This window comes from Chelon labrosus (genome assembly GCF_963514085.1).
Source record: "Chelon labrosus genome assembly, chromosome: 9".
Lineage (NCBI taxonomy): Eukaryota > Metazoa > Chordata > Actinopteri > Mugiliformes > Mugilidae > Chelon > Chelon labrosus.
The window spans coordinates 15,181,337-15,198,832 of NC_140359.1; the positions used below are offsets into that span (position 1 = coordinate 15,181,337).

At 41.8% G+C, this 17,496-nt stretch overlaps 2 protein-coding genes across 2 annotated transcripts; both read right to left on the minus strand.

Annotated features, from left to right (window-relative positions):
• Positions 1–22: 22 nt before the first annotated feature.
• On the minus strand, positions 23–9,913 carry aifm3 (AIF family member 3; the record flags this gene model as incomplete). The annotated part of the gene is made up of 19 exons (XM_084552237.1): positions 23–157; positions 1,801–1,905; positions 2,004–2,079; positions 2,261–2,359; positions 2,469–2,586; positions 2,666–2,742; positions 2,901–2,964; positions 3,274–3,345; positions 3,598–3,713; positions 4,181–4,311; positions 4,409–4,500; positions 4,672–4,758; positions 5,075–5,187; positions 5,342–5,438; positions 5,526–5,570; positions 5,674–5,783; positions 5,864–5,973; positions 6,924–7,137; positions 9,883–9,913. The coding sequence occupies 19 exons, from the start codon at positions 9,911–9,913 to the stop codon at positions 115–117; spliced, it is 1,800 nt and encodes a 599-aa protein (XP_084408363.1). The 3' UTR covers positions 23–114.
• Positions 9,914–16,250: 6,337 nt separating this feature from the next.
• Positions 16,251–17,098, minus strand: cldn26 (claudin 26; the record flags this gene model as incomplete). The annotated part of the gene is made up of 1 exon (XM_084550784.1): positions 16,251–17,098. The coding sequence occupies exon 1, from the start codon at positions 16,905–16,907 to the stop codon at positions 16,251–16,253; it is 657 nt and encodes a 218-aa protein (XP_084406910.1). The 5' UTR covers positions 16,908–17,098.
• Positions 17,099–17,496: the final 398 nt, after the last annotated feature.

Below are 17,496 nucleotides of genomic sequence, written 5' to 3' on the forward strand. Positions count from 1 at the left end.
GGTCATGTCCTCGTCGCGTGAGCGTGAAAAGACTGGGATAGCTGCTCAGTGTCTCAGCACCATAAGTGTCCATATTGAGGTGTCCGGTGGACTTTGGGACCTTCAGATGTGAAGTCATTGAGAGCCTTTGTCAATCAGCCAAGAAATGTCTCCAGTCCTGCAACGTAAAGACCGGCAATTAGACACGTATAGACGCATGTAATCACTAATCAGTGGTTAAGTTACAGCTTCCCTACAAGAGGTCATTATTAAGTTAAACAGAAAAGAAGAAGAGCTCATAGTTTTCCATACTTGCCAAGTCGTGCTAACATCCTTCAATATTTTGTGTGTGTGCATTACAAGAAACACAAGACACGGGAGACATGAGGAACACTATGGTCACGTTGGAGTAAAAATACAAAGGAAACATGGACAGAAAGGCTTCTTACAACAACAAGAACATTAATTTACAGGTTTAGTAGTTTTTAATAATATAGTCATGGTGAAGGAACTGATATGTAAGAGCTCATAAGAGAATTACGTATTTGTTACCAATTAAATGTTTAATTAATTTCTTGTGCACATGAGAAAATAAGACGTGTCTGCAGAAATATATTTAATATAAAATAAATCAAAAAACATTATTATAACATTAAACTGCAGGTGTAAGCAGACTGTAAGTTAATTTGTCAGCAACAATAAGAAACATTGACGTTTTGTCTATTAATTTTATATTGAACGTGCTCCCATCAATCGGACAATTTATTTTTGTGGCTTCGGTATAATATTTATATTTCAAACTTGGTGTTCTGTGCACAAATTTCTTTCTATTTATTTATTAAAACAAATACACTGCACTCATAAAGTTGCAATAAAATATCTTTTACCTCTTCTCTTGAAATGCTTGTGACAATGTGATTTATATAAAGAGGAACAAAAACAGTGAAGTGAATGTGTCTGAAAACAAAATTATTCCAACTTTAAGGAAAACGATTTGTTTATTTTAGTCCAAAGGAAAGCAAGGCTATATTTGTTCTGCTTTTATGTGTTACAAACGTGTACGCTGTCCTATTTCCTATCAACTATCCAGGTCCAGTATCCCCGTGTAACTGATGCAAAAACACATTATAGTGACTTTTTTGCCATTTTTTCATATAAATGAATCACGTAAAGGATTTTTTTAAACGGCCACAGACAGACTTCGTGATCAGTGATCAGTATCGGCTAGTATCGCTTCCTGTGATCTGTCCTCGGCTCCAAAAATGCTTATCAGAGCCGATCTGTTTTATATGTACCCGACCTTTGAACTATAGCTGTATTATATTGCAGAACGTTATTTATTCACTAAATAAAGAACTTAAGCTGTTGAATCACCTTAGAACAGGTTTTGAGGAAATCAAATCCCATTAATTATGATGATAACTGCCTGGATGTTACAGACTTAATCATCCATCTACTGTTGGATGCTGGATAGGTCAAAATACATTAATACTAACGTACGACTACTATTTGTCTTCTTCTAAATGTGTTAGATTTTATTTTATTTTACTGATAATGTGAACTTTAAACACACATTAATCAAGTGTGTAAAATAACAGCCGGTGTGTTTGTTCTTTAGGGTTTTCACAATAAGCCAACTTATTTGACTTGACATAATACTTTTCATGTGATAAAAGTCACAAGCTGCAACAACTGCAGGCCGTTTTCTGTCAGACTGATAACGTCCGTCTTGTTTTTCCTTCACTGTAAAACCTGAGAGACCTAAAGAACATAACGGCTATTGTAGCCATGACCAGATTTAAGTCTTGGACGGAGACTTACTCCACATCTCGTTTCTTAATCGTCTTTCCTGATCCTAAGACCTCTGCCACTCGGGATACAATGGGATCATAGTTCATGCTGGCAACAGCCACCACCTCCTCACTCCTATAGATGGACAAAGAGGAGGAAACGGAGAGAATAAACCATCATGATATTACATTGACATTCGTGAAAAGTGCTTAAAATCTGTAAATAAATGTTACCTGGTATAAAACGCTACAAATCTCAGTTCATCCAGATCTCCTTGTATAATGACATCATCAAATCCATCACCATAACCTCCACAAATAGAAAGAAAACAATTCAATTCAGGCTGAATTCCTAGTCTTAGGTAGTTTTTATTTTTCATTTTTTTGATTTGCAGCTAGATGGCAGTGCAGTAACAAGACTTCACGGCACAATTGAGCTCTTTCAACTCCAGATCCTGCCCTTAGGCTAAAGCAAACACAAGCCTGCCAACCTGCATAACGGATGGTCTTTCCAAACATGGCGGACCAGAAGTAAGGCACAGTTTTGATCTCAGTGGCTCTTCCCATCATGCCGAGAGCTGCCACCCTTCCTGTTGGAGAGGATGAAAACACGTCTTTCAGCACGCCTTAATTTACAACAACAGCCTCGGATATGCAGTAGAAACGTGCTCAGGATCAAACCGTGAGCCACACACATACCGTGTACGTGAGCCATCTGCCAGTGAGGGATGTTCACCTTCTTGTTGTTGCGCGGCGGAAAAGGAAACATGACCACGTCTCCTCCAGCAAAGACCCCGTCAACATTCGTCTGCATCATCTAGGAGAAGATAATAACTGAAAATTAACAAATTAGGACAGAGACGCTTCAATTCACGGCGTCAGGCTTTGCAAAATACCTTGTTCACAGTGATGAAGCCCTTAGAGTCCAAGTGGATGCCGCTCTGTTTCAGGAAACCTGTTGCAGGAACACTTCCTGAAGGAGAAGAGACACGTACAAGAAAACAGGTTAAACTCTGGAGCTGCCGAGAAATACCACAACTTTAGTCTTTAAAAGTGATTTCAACTGATTTCAATTAACTGTATCACAATAAGGATGGATTTTAAAGAAGAAAAACATATGTCTGACATCACCTGCTCCAATGACACACACATCTGCCCGCAAAACTTTTCCACTCTTCAGAACAACTTCTTTCAGCTGCAAGAAAAAAACAAATGGTGTATGGAGATGATTCTTAAAGGCCATGTAAACATATTTCCCTATAGTTTCTTTTAATGAGAAGTGTACAGTAAACACAGTGCAGTTTAGATACACATTGGCTGGTCTGAACGTTAAATTTACTGCTCACTATGAAGTAAACTGTCTCAACAAATAAGAAAGACGGCATGTTTCTTTTAAATTGACACTACGACCTTTACTTTTGGCTCATCTGACTTTCACCCAGTATTAAACAAGGAGGGTGCATCCGAGCATCTTATCATGTTGTTTCTCTCACTTTCTGAATACCTGTCCATGATGGCCAATCATCTCTGACACCTCGTTCAGCATGTAGAACTTCACCCTGTTGGCCTCGAACAGCTGCAAACACAAGACATACCGCAGTCACAGGAAGCTCGCGAAAACCGCAACAAGGACAGTTCACGGCTGAATTTCCACGTGCACGCATGATCGACCTCGGCTAATGAAAAGATTTACGCTCCCCTCGGTGCTGCAGTATTGACCAGGAAAACACGGTTTGCATTTTAACTAATAGTTACATGTCGGCGAGAGTGCTGATGATAGAGCTTCACGTTCTGAAAAGCCTGATTTCCCCGGAGTGTGTGTCTCTACCTTCATTATGGCTTTCCCTAATTTCTCCCCGAGAGCTTTTTTGAAGGGGACGGACTCGATCCCGATGACAGAGACCGAGTGGGCCTTGTCAGTTAGAGCCGCAGCCACCTCCATACCTGCCAAGGAAACACACACACAGCGTGCAAGTTAATATCCGCAAATGTTAATGCAGAATGGTAGAGCGGGTGCAAATTAGAAGAAACACCCAAAATAAATGTGATTTTTTTGTTTGTTTTTGAGTCACTACAAAATTATTTCTCAGAAGTTACAGTTTGGGTTTTGTGTAACTTCTATTTCAGGCTTTTATTTTCCACCGGACTGTATTATTATTATAAATGCTATATATTTGATTGGTGAAGTAAATTAAAAATCTACATTATACATCACCAAAACCAATGAAAGCCTTTTTAGGCAACGGAGCAGATTCAACCAATTGTCCACATCATTTGAGAGCTGCTCTCAGATAGGGTGCACAAATAAGTTTGTTAAATCTAAATCGGCTCCTGGAGCATCTTGAAGTGAAATTACTCAAAAGGCGGTTTTGGAATCAGCACAAATGAGAAGCACGTGTCTTGTTTCTCACCCACAAATGATGTTCCCACGATCACAGCGTTCTTGTTGTTGGCTAGCCTCGCTACGCTGTTAGCATCCTCAGGCGTCATGAGGTGAAACACGTTACTGACGTCTTTGCCCTTGTAGATCATCGGTTTTGGTCTTTCGTGCAGGAAAAAAGGAACAGACATCAGTTCATTCATTCATTCATAATAAAGTCCAGAATTTGCTGTGAAATAAATGTTTTATTTTTCCATACTTGCTTCCCGTAGCAATAAAGAGCTTCCTGTACTCCATCCTCAAGCCATCCTCAAACGTCACCGATCGTGTTTTCACATCTATTGCCACAACCTGAAGCAAACATGTACACACACACACACACACACACACACACACACAGGCACACAAGTTGGATTTTGTGTAAATTTAAAAATAAAAATTTTAAAAAAGCTCTTGTTAACGAAATAAATCAAAAGGTTATAATGTTACCCAGCACATCATTAATCAAGCTTCACCTCTCACCTCCTTCTCTGTGAGCAGTTCAATGTCATGATCCTGCAGGAAGTCCACGGAGCGCAACCTCAGCTGCTCTGCTGTGCTGTCTAAGGACTAAGGGACAGCAAGATAGTAAAAAGTCTACATACTCCAACAGAAATTACAGTTAATCCTGAAATCTGTAAGTATGGCAATGCATTTATTTGCCAAAGCTGTTACCGTATCTTTTCTGATTCAGTCATGTCTGTGTGTACTACTGTGCACAAGCTATTTTCCTCCCATTTGCCTGTTGTGAACTGTGTAGCTGTTCCCCAAAGAGCTCCTGATTTTAGCACCGCTGAGCAAAGCTGCACCTCTGCAGTCTGTTACATAACTTGCTTGCCAAAGTGAGTTCTGTCTCAGCGTATGTGGTCGGGGTCTGTGTACAAACCTTACTCAGTTTAGGCCTGTCATACGGAGGGTGTCTGTCCATGGTGCACATGACAATGCGGTCGGTGAAGCCCTCCTGCCTCAGCGTCTCCGCACACACCAGACCCGCTGGACCTGTCGACAAATTCCCAGTTTACTAAAAAAAGATATGCACGATGTTGGAAATGAGATAATCTAATGATGACCATGAAATGAAGGGACAGCTATGAGACGTTAAACGAATAGGACTGTGATGACAATAAATGACGAAGGACATTAAGACACTGACCTGAGCCAATGATGAGAACGTGGCTGAAGCCTGTGCTGGAGTTAATGACTGCTGAACATCGGGCCATGGGCTTTGACCTTTTCTGTGACTGAAGGGCCTGGAAATGTTTAAAGAAAGACCTCAGATCACTCAGGTGGTCCATTTACTTTGCTGCATAAATTCTCCAGTCTCTTTGTCTTGTTACCTGCTTGTTTGCACGAATGATCACCTTGTCCTTTTCAACTCTGACCTGGAGCAAACAGACATGAGCGATGTGTACACTGTTTCACGGTGCTTACAGACATGATAAAGCAGGGATTGTGTTAAGAGACAGCACCAGCGGGGAAGGTCACCTGGAAGGTAGGTAGGCTGTCCAGACCGGGGAAGTCCTCAATGTCTCCTGTTGCAATGTTAAAACACGCACCGTGCCAGGGACAGCGCACGTGTCCTTTTGACAGCACACCTGGAAAGACAAGTATGTCGAATGAGACCAAAAACATTTGATTAATGTTAAAAAATCATATATGGAAAATTATTGCTCACCTTTGACCAGAGGTGCTCCGTAGTGTGGACACTTGTGCGCCATTGCTGAGAACTCCCCGTGTTCTTTGATCAACAAAGCCCTGCCGCTTCCTAAGTCGACCTCTCTCATCCTGTCAAGCACACAAAAACCAAAAAAGGTGAGTGTGCGTGTCCATGACTGCTTCAAGTAAACACATTTCTGCAGTCTAGCAGGGGAAGCAATCTGTATCACAGCAAAAATTTAAGGGACAGTTAATCCCCCAAACACTTAAATGACAATTATGACAGTAAGCCCGTATTCTGGATGTATGACAGATGTTGTCACTTAGGTTATTAAAGAGTAGTGACAATTAAAGACAGAAAATTACATTTTTGCCTTCAAAGATGGAGGAAAAACAGAATCCTTCTCTTAGAAGATAAAACTGGAATTAATGAGCAAATAAACAACAATAAACAAAGACTCCACGAGTGTCACCTCAATTACCACTCAGTGAAACAATGAACATGGCAAATAAAACAACAACAACAATATACATTACGGGGACAATTCACACAAAAACACAGTCAAACAGATTGAGTTAAACAAATCTGGTCTTATTTATTCTAATCCAAAGCACATCTGTATCAGAATCTACAGTAAGATAACTAATAATGTTGCCTTCATATGGGGTCGGGTATATGATGTTCACAAGAAGAGAAAACTTATGGATTCCTGGCACCATATCTAAACGAATGCACACGTATTTTGTTTACAGCAACGTCTTTTTACTTGTGCTGTTGGGAATATCAACATTTTCCTCAGACATATTTTAAAATTACAACGTAAACTCAACTAAATCTGAAACCACAATTTAGAGGCATCAATATGCCTGATGTGCCTCTAATTATTTATGCCGTGCTCTTATGTGAGCTGTCCCTATAAGTTATGAGCATCCTCTGTAAACTTGAGAGTTATTGCCCTCCAATATGCTGCTCATTTGACCATCTTAGACATGAGCGTTTGTATATCACCAGCTCACACCAGCTTGTTAACCTCTGCGTCCACGTGTGCATGTGAGGGAGAACGAGAAAGAAATCTTACTGTCCGTTTTCCAGATCTTTAACGTGACACACGGAGGCCTCCACGTAGTCGCGTGGTTTGTGGTAGAGTGGGAGCGGGGTGGAGTCGTCATCAGAGCCGTGTCCCAGGGCCCCGTTAGGTCTGCAGTCGGCAAAAGGACTCGCTTTGCCATTAGGTGACAGCCCGTCCACCTCTTTTTCTTTTTCCAGGAGAGAGAGCTCCACCTTGACTTCAACTGCAAGACAAAAGACATGTCTATATTAGCAGCTGTAAAGCTTTAATCTATTGTCAGACTTTTAACACCACTGGATTGCACCATTATTCCTATATTCCTGTCCTCTCTTGTTTTATTTCAACCCCCCTCCAGTGTTTTGGGAGAGTGATTTGCCTTTCAGCTTGGAGAGACGTCCACAAGTCTGGGACAAATTGAGCCTGACATCTCCACAAGTGAAACAAATGAAAGTAGGAAGCAGGTGAAAGGAGAAGTGAGTCTTTTCTTGTCTTTTCTTTAAGCAAGAAATCAGTCACACAAAGCGCTCAAATGTTTCCATGCAATGCAGCGCCAAGCAGTCGCCATTCATATCAGTTTTACCAGTGACATGGTCTAAAAATCTATATATATATTTGCCATTAAATGAACGTGAATCTATACTAGTAAGTGTGATTCTGCCCCTCAAATAAGGTAATAATTGTAGGACTACAGCTTAAAAAGGCGTGTTTTGTGCACATTTCCATCAGCTGCTTTCTTAAAATGTCAGTAAAGAAATCTATAACAGAGTGAGTGATCGGTGTTGTGATGCGCCGCCGTCGGCTTTTATATATTTCTGAACATTCATTCGGCCGTTGTGTAACTCCCTTTTCACTGCAGCAGGCTTTATCTGTTCGGCTGGAAAAATGTGCTGATCATCCGGTTCTTACACAGTAATCTGGCTGGAATTTTCTCCCGCTGAGCAAGTCTTAATTAAAATCAATGGAAAATCATAATAGTGAGTGCAATTGCAGGAGAAAAGAAAGGGAAAGCTTTCCACTGCCGAAGAGATTCTCCAGATGCTGCTGTAATATCTGAGGCTAACTGGGACACGGTCACGCTGACGCTTTGTTTGATCGAGACTCAGTAGGAGTCGGCTTTAGAACACGCATCAAAATATTCCCTGACATGCTTTTAACTTTAGCTTCAACAAATATGACTTAAATACTTGAAATGAAGCACAGGAGATTCGGATTATAATGTTTAATTTCACAGTATATTTAACGTTACTGAAGCCTCTTTCTTCACTTGTTTATGCAAATGAAGAAGGCAGCGTGCCATGTTCTTTACAAGCTCTACCTCCCTCGTAGATCTTCCCGCTTACACTTAAATCTATACACAGTATTTACTGTATGTTTCGAGTGGGAGCTGTCTTCGTGTACACTTCATAATTCAGTTTAAAGAACACACAACTTTTGTATTTTCCTCCAATCTAATGCTTTAGCACTGACTGATTTGATTCAGGAACTGGGATGCTTAGTGGTGTATGTTTGAGGATTTATTTTAGCTGGAAGGCTGAGTCATGAGCCGTGATTAACTTAAAATATAGTGTTGCTAAATACAGTGAATGTATCAGTTGCTCTTCCATGACTTAATTACAAATCCTAGAATAAAAGAAAATAAATTTATGATGAGCCTGTAATCCCTGCCTGTAGGGGATGTTGCACTGCACTCTTTTGGATTCTAGCAAATTAGAATAATAATTATTAAAAAAAACACCTCTGTTTAACTATAGATTTATTTTCTGTCTGCATGTAAACAGAAAGGATACCATAATTTATATTCAGGATAATATGAGAAATGTCTCCTCACAGTGTCGTCAACCATAAACACAGTGGGTTTAATTGCTTTACTTTAGACTCAATCTGTTTTGTTAAAAGCAGCTCCTCCAGTAATTAGAGTATGTCCATACAGCGCTTGTCAAAAACAAAAAGGAAGCGGGAGTTTTCTCACCCCTCATGCAAGTAGCTCAGATACGTCATGTTGCCTTTGTTGTTAGACACAAAGCATGCGGTTTAAAAGTTTGCACTAAACTAAACTGCCACAAGACGTACATGTCAGAATATCAACCTCCAGATGATGCTACTTGGTTTCACACTAGTTCGAGTGCGTAACACGTTTTCAAAAGAGGTTCTGATTAATTTGTCACGGACCGATAGTAGCCGGAGGTCAAGCTGCGATCAACGCTGACTAATTAGCCCTCAGGGTCCTGACAGTCAGCTGCCTCTATCGTTTGCAAACATCTCATGTTTCTTCTTTCTCCCTTCATCTCCCCATGATCCAAGCTTTTATGTCTCAGTACAAGTGAACGATAACTACAGTTTGTTATAAGCACATGCAAGAATGCAAGTGAATATGCCCAAGCCATGCAAACAGTGGATACACATACACACTGAGACACAAAAATTCTCATATTTGTGTCTCAGTGTGTAATCCACTTCACCACTTCACAGAGAGCATTTAAGTTCCTCCCACACAAAACACAGGAGCAGGATTTGAAGGGAGAAGCTCTGAGCATTATTCAAACAAACAGAACCGTCTCTAAATATAGTGATTGTATTATCATTGTATTATATTTTCCTGCTCCTCATCCTTACACGCGGGGTTTATTTAAAACACCCATGTACCGAAACATCTGTAAGAGAAGATACCACACTCCAATGTACAAACATTTATACTGACATTTTAGTAGAATAATTAAGTGTTGATATGTTATTTTATTTATTTTAATAATAATTTCTGAACTTTAAGATGGGTTAATAAAGTTTTTACAACCATACTACTAGAAATACAAATGCAGTATATTTTTAACCAGATTCCAACAATTATTAAACATAATTCAGACAATTAGATGTTCATCTTGTTTTCTCCTGTTCTTTATACTTGAAGCATTTGTTTTTCTTTACCTAAACTAAACTACTACCCTTTGAGTTGAGGCAACATAATGCTTACCTGGTTTGGGTTTGGAGAAGCATCCTCCCATGGTGGGCCCAGGATTGAGGGACACCCCGGGAGAGGGAGGGAGGGGGGAAGAGGGAAGGGGAGGTGCGGTCAGATCCTCGGGCTGGGCCGCCGGGTCGGGAGGTAACGATAACGCAGAGACGGAGGTATGAGAACCTGCAGGTCCAAGCTGCCCATCGCACACGTCAGCTCGTCCACATAATCTGAGTGGACAGAGGGAGCGACACCGTCAACGACGCACGCCACGGTGATGTAACACCCATAGTGCAACGCTGACTAGAGTCTCTTAACAGTGTTTGCAAGATACAAGAAGAGACAATGTTATTTGCAGCCATATGAAAATGCTAATTGATGCTTTTCATCCACAATTTTTTTCTGTGAAAGTGACAAAGAATCACGTGTCGTCCTTTTGTCTTCATACATTTTATGATCATGTGTCTTGTGATAAGTCATAGTCACATTTGTGTGTAAAAAAAAAAAGTCTGATGTTGTTCTGAAAGGTCTAAAGGACACACGATTCAAGTAATGAGGAGAGCTAAGCAAACCACTTCACTCTATGTGCACGTAACATGTTAGTGCTTGTAAAAAGGAATCAGTTGTGTTAATTAGGAACATTTCCACACACATTGTTACCTTTGTTCATGCATATTGCATGGGAAACTGTTAAATATTAACAGCCCTCCGACACCTATTAACTTTCCCGTCACACTGTGCTTTAAAGGGAAGCAGGGGCCCCTTGAGTTTCAAAATCCCCCTTGTTTTGTTGCCACACTGCCCTCACATTTTTGCCAGCTCTGGTATTTCACCAACACATGTACTGTAGTGCCGTTACTCAGGGCGCTGGCCGCTATGAATCTGAGCAGAATGGCAGGTGTGTGACTTAATATGGTGCAATCCATCACCAAATTATCCTTTTGAGGTACAACCAAAAGGGACTGCTTGATATTCTGAGCACATCTTAATGTCCTCGAAGTTCAGAGAAAAAAGTGTTTGGTGTTGAATGGAGGGCTGCTTAGAAAAAGGTTCCTGAGAACAAATGAGAAATGGAAAGATCTCCTCTGACTGGTCACGGCTCTGCAACGGAGATTGAGTTGTTGTCTCTAAATCATGTTTTTGTACGTACTTGATGAAAGCGACTATGTACATTTACTCACTAATGTATACAGAAGTATAGTGCTTGAGGACTTTAATTGAATACACTGAGTTAATGTCCATTTATTCTTCATTTCCATTCAGTGAAGAAAATCTTGTACTTTACTACACTTATCTAACAGCTGTGGCTTTATTTAACAGAGTAAGATTTTAGGTATAAACATGCGAAATGGCTGTCTCAAAAATACAATCTGTGATATGACCTTTTGACCTGTGACCCTTGACTTTATCTCAGATCACAATATACGAGCATGAGCGATTCCTCAGATGGTCTAATTTCAAAAACAGATTTTCATTCCAAATTTTTTTCCCCCCACAAAACATACGGTCTTGGTCTTTTCCTTGTAATGGAGTATACTTTTACATTACTGTAAAAGAGATCTCAATACTTCTTTAATCACTGATTTTTTGAAACATATTCCACTGAACAAGGTGTTCCTGGAAGTAATGTGATGATTTTTGGCTGCAACACCATATCAGACTTTCTAAACAGAGTATCTCCCACAAGTAGAAAAGCCACTTTTTGATCTGTATTCTTGTACTTTCCATGCAAATCTCTAAGCCGAGCACTTACATTTCCCTTCTCTCAGTTTCCAGCCATGCTAGACGGGTTGTTAATGTCGTGGATTTCACTAAACACAGAAAGCAACATGTGACATGACTTCCCGAACAGAGCCGCTGTGTGTGGAAACGTGTCCCTCCCATGTTGCCCCTTTAATAATTTGTCACCGCTGAAAATTTGATGAACGACAACTTGGATCGCAGAGAGCCGCCATAACTGGAGGTTCCAGCAAACCCGAGATATTTTGTGCAAAAACCAAAGTAGGTTAAGCAGATTTGGTCCTCACAACATATGACGCAGATCCCGCTCTCTCGCTGTTGGGCCTGTCCCCAAGCAGTGCTAATAATCCTGCCTGCAAACAAGCTGTCAGTTTCACTCACTTCCCTACAAATGTAATACCTGTTACTGGAATGTCAGAGGGGAGAATTAGCAAAATGCAGCTCCTGGTTGGTGGAGAGGAGGTTGATCTATAAACTCGACGTGAGTGAAAAAAGAAGAACAGTTGATGCTGCGCTCTGACGGTCATCCATCACTCACTGGACCTGCCATGAAATATCTTCTATGATGGAACTGCTTCACTTAAATTAACGCAACATGAAAGCATTTGAAAGGATCTTGATGATGATGCTCATTTGTGAACATAAGCAGCAGAGGAACATGCTGCATGATCCAAATGTAGCAAGAGTGGACATTTTAACGACTTCCTGTTAATTACATGTTACTTTTCAGCCCTGAACATGTAGCAGCACCTAAATTAAAGGTCGTTCACCTCCTAACAGTCCAAACGGGTGGTCTGATTTATTCAAACACTTGCTTGGCAGGTATCCTGACAGGTTAGCTTGTAGTTAACGATTAGGACTCTCTGATCCTCAGCTGATAAAGGGACAAGAAGTCACAACACTTAATGTTTGACCGCACCTCTTTCCCTCTCAGTCTCAGTGTTCTCCTGGTTTGTGAAATACAAGATAAGCCAGAGAATCGTCTGGTGATTGCGTAAACCAGCTGTTGAGCAAATGAACTGCAGATGCCGTCTCAACAAGCTGTTAGTGCTCACTTATTTAGTTTACTGTCAGCTTAATGAGGACCCCAGTGTAATAAACAGGTGGGCAAAATCATAGTTTTAATCTTTAACTTTTTTCGGCATTTCTTCAGCTCTACTTTTGATTGATCACAGAGAAGGGAGACGGGAGAGACAGGGGAGGAAGCCCCAAGGCATGTCTGAAGTTATGCATGTGCCAAACCACACCAGGATGTTCCCTGAAATGCCAGGAAACTCTCGTCCGACTCCTTCTGTTTACTCCACCGCCTATGTGTCTTAACTATAAAAGAAAAACGTGAGGATTACTGTCACCACAATCCCCATTAAGAAGCTCTAGTGTGTGTGTGTGACAAAGTCATACGCTGGGAGCAAGTTCATTCACATTATTTCTCATCCAGTTTGGACAATTTCAAATCTGAGGAAGTGCCAGCAGATCCCTGCGACAGTATGGAGGCTGTTGTTTCAACCAAACTGTGACTAAAACTAAAACATGAATATAGGAAAGTCTGAAATGTGAACCATGTTTTACCAGATTACAGAGGTGGGAGATAAGCTTTAAAAAACAAACTTTAAATGTTTAGAATAAGACACACTGTGGAAGCCACGTGGCTCTAGAAAACAAAGTCTAAAGCGTCATTCAGCGGCGTTTACTGATTTACACCACAGAGTTCATCAAGAAGTTCTGTGTTTTTTTGGCATATTGTATTTAAACCAAACCTTTTAATGTTATATGTGTCTGTAGAGCCAAAGCTTGTTAACAGTGGCACTGCTGAGGTATATCAGGTCATTCTGCTGCCGCTTTGAGCAATAACCTCTCCGTGATGTCATGGAAAACTAGAATTGAGGTTTTCAGACGGGTGTACACCCCTACAGGGGAGCTGTGCTTCCACATAACAGTTCGGCTGTTAACCAGTTTCTCAGCATGCACAGGCACACAAACAAATGCACACACAACTGCTGTCAAAATGGGTAGAATATAATATAATCTGAGTTTTTTTTAGGAGTCACTGGTGTACATTGAGTATGAAAGTATGATTCAACATGTGTGAAGTGGGATAAATTAAAGGCTTATCTCATTTTCTGATAATGTAATCTAATAGTGTGATTTCAGTTAATAATCTGCACCACTGTCCTCTCCAGGGAAGAGCCCCTGTGCCACAGAGGAAACAACTTCTCTACAAGTACTCCACAGTGCGCCAACGCAGGAAAACCCCACATGAAGAAAAGACGTCTGGTCACACACGCACACAGCATCACACGAACACATCACACAAAAAACTACACTTCCCTGGGTGTAAAAGGAACAAATCAGCTCACCAGTGTGCGTGGAGCAGGTGCACTGAGATCCTGTCAAACTCCCCGGTGCTCAGCTTCCCCTGCGGAGCGCGGTAGCATATTAGCACGAGTCTCCTCACGGTCCTGTCCCTCTCCGGGATTGGCTCTCGTCGCCGGAGTATTCCCAGTCTGCGTGTCCCTCTGTACCCTCCTCCTGCTCTCCTCTTCTGCCTCTTGATGCAGCAGAAACTCCACTCGGTGTGTAAGTGTATGTATGTATGTGTGTGTGTGTGTGTGTGTGCTCTGCCCCTTTGCAGAGCCCCCCAGCAGCAGCAGCAGCAGCGGGCTGAGCCGAGCGGTCGTGGGAGTTGCTCGCTTTCTCTGGCCGAGCCTTGAAAATGCAGCACGGAGGATCTTTGCCAGTTTCTCAGCTGTATGCAGTATTGATGGAGTTGCTGAGGGGATGCTAACACAGCATGAAATCTCACCGTCCTCCCACCCCTCCTCTCTCTTTCCTAAAACACACTCACTCTCTCAGCTAGAGGCTTGCTTTTCAGATGTCAAAGACCTGACTTGCCAGTTAAACCTGATGAAAGACTTGCTGCCCTCCCCACTGCACTGACTGCCCACTTACTGCACTGCATGCTTTCTGGGCATGCTGCATGCAGCTATTGAAAAAAACCTATCAGTGTGACATTTATTTTATCCACGCCGACCACCAGGACACATGAAAGAACTACCCCTGGGGCTGCTGCATGCTTTAAACACTGAAACAGCCCTTACTGAATGTAAATGCTGAGGGTGTGCAGCAGAGAGGGAACCAGTGAAAGTGCAGTTGTTGCAGTAAATCCCAGTTTCAGTCAGGGGGTAGGGTGGAGCAGGATTAAAAAGGTATACTAAGTCTTATAGGAAGGGGCTCCCAAGATATTTCCACTGTGGGAGGAACCGTGCGTCTCATTTTAAATGGCTGCTGGGACAAGGTCACTCACTTGATAATCACAAATTCATTTCTAAGGAAATGACAGCAGTGGCACAGGGTGATCATTAGGGTGCAGCACCAAAATCAAGAAAGAAAATGATGTTAAAACAAGCAAAGAATTAGCAGGTTAAAAAGAGACACTGGCCGTACGGAGCTGTGTTTTTTCCACAGGGCAGTGCTGGCAGCAACATGTGCACAAACTCAAGTGTCAGTTATGTTTGTGTTGCCCTCTGCGCACGTGCTCGACAAGATGATTGATCATGCTCTCCCCGTGTTCAGGCAGGGCCGCCTTTCATCACCGATACATCACTCAGTTTCATTGAGTTACGGGGGGACTCTCCTCTCCAGGGGCCAGGAAGAGCTGCCGCATCCAAAAACCCAGATTAAGAGAGGAGAGGGAAGTGAATGAATCATTCATGGGCTGAAGTATAAAACAAAATGCTTGCCAAAAGATTATGCCTGAGGTTATAGGGGTACGTTCAATATGACAATATGATAATTAGATTTAAACAGTTAGTGAATAAAACGGCAACTCTGACACAGCCAGAGTGATCTGAGTATTTTATTCTGCATCTTTTCCTTTTTTTTTTGGGACAGCCACAATAATGTGCATCACAGTCTACAGCAGAGTGCATTAAGGACTAAGAGGAGCTGATGGTGCCAAGTCCCTCCCCAAAACGAAATTCAGCACAGAGGAGCTGCAGCACTGGAATGCAACTCTCCTGCCCTGGCAGTGGGCTCTCAGACCCTGCACACCACTGACGTTAGACATTTTCATTCTTCGTCAGACCAGGTTTCTCAGGAAACATACAGTCACTTGTGCATGACCAAAGACAGTGTTTATTCATTATGTATTGCTCTACATTGTCAACGTTTCATTTGTCATATTATAAAGTCTAATGTTTTTTTGCTCGTTACTTTCTCGTTTGCTCGTTCATGCATCACATTAATGTAATTAAGTGTTACTTGTCTAAATAACATCACAAATCCTGCTGTAAATCACAATTGAAAAAAAAAATTAATGGTTCTATTAATTCTCTTTACAGTATATTGTATGTTTACTGACAAATAAACCATTCTCCTACTCTATTTAACTGGGCCCTAGACTCTAAGGAATAAAAACTATTGCCTATTATCTCACATTTCATCAATAAATCTATTCCAGTCTCATTACAGTTGAATCACTTTGCATGCTTTTGGACAAACACAAATTACAGAAGCGACTTTCAGTTACAAATCCAGTAAGAAATTAGCAAATAAAACACTAGTATCCCTGTGACTTTCACGTCAGAGACATTGAAATACTTGAATTACATGAATGCTCAGATGTATCACTCATGCCGATAGCAAAGCTATAAAACCTCTGTCTTCAGGTAGTGCTGTGTCCTGTGCTTCACCTTTGGGCTGTTTGGCACACTTGGTGGCCGCTGGTCGTAGTCCCCCATGCACACGGCTATAAAGAACAGGGTCCCCCCGATGACCAGAGCCAAACCCCCAAACCAGCCAGAGAACATTGCCTCCCCATACTCCCACCGTGGCATCACATCAGGAAAACCCTCATTCCAGAAGTCCACCACGGTCGTGTAGGCCACAATAGAGACAGGAGCCAGAGTGGTGAGTCCCGACACCCAGGACAGCACCCCGCTGAAGATGATCAGCCCTCTCTTTATGCCAGGCTGCTCCACGCACATCTCAACGCCCTGCAGACCTGGAAAGGCAGCCAACACAGCTAAACCTCCAGTGCCTATAGACACTGACATGAGCACCCTGGAGATCTGCAGGTCCATCGGGAGTCCCAAGATGGAATCGTAGGCCTTACACTGGATTCCTACCTCCTCTGTGTACAGGCAGGTGTGCCACAGCCCAGAGAACCAGTTCTCCACTTCATTTAGATCGGAGTTCATCGTCTTCCAAAAGGGAAGGAAGGTGGTGACCAGAGAAGTGACCAAGCCCCCAAATGTCACAAAGAGTGCAGTCCTTTGCATCATTTTAGTTGTTAGAAAAACCATCTTTGACCTCCGCGCATACAAAATCTGCGCTGTGATTCTGCTGTTCGGGTCTATGACACAGAATAAGAGATGCAGGGCGGCTCTGTAGCCCGTCCCACCTGCCGGACAAACCTGGACAGCCCACTTCTTCAGTGTCCTTAATAAAGTGGGAGATAATCCAAAACTGTGGCATAACAACAGACATACTGTTTTGTTTCAGTGTTCAGTACCATCATGGTGAACAATGAACTCTGTTTTTAGATGAAACCAGATATTTCCACTGGGACTCTGGGCTGTGTGCATGCACAAGTGGACTTAAATGAATGAAACATGAGAGAGATGGGCACAGGTGGAACACAGAAATAGTGTGTTTCTTTGTGGCTGTGAAATTCAGTCCATGTAAAAAAAAAAAAAAAAAATCAGATTTATTTTTTTATTTTTTAACGGATGTCGCTGGTGATTCTTTGGCGTTATTTTAATTAAGACATTTACACTCTAAAGAATTCACTTGCCAAGTGTCTCAAGTATCTGGACCATGAATAGCACTTTGTGTTCACTGCAGTTGTGGTTACAACAGTCCAAAAGACTGTGAATTCCTCTGTGGGTCTTT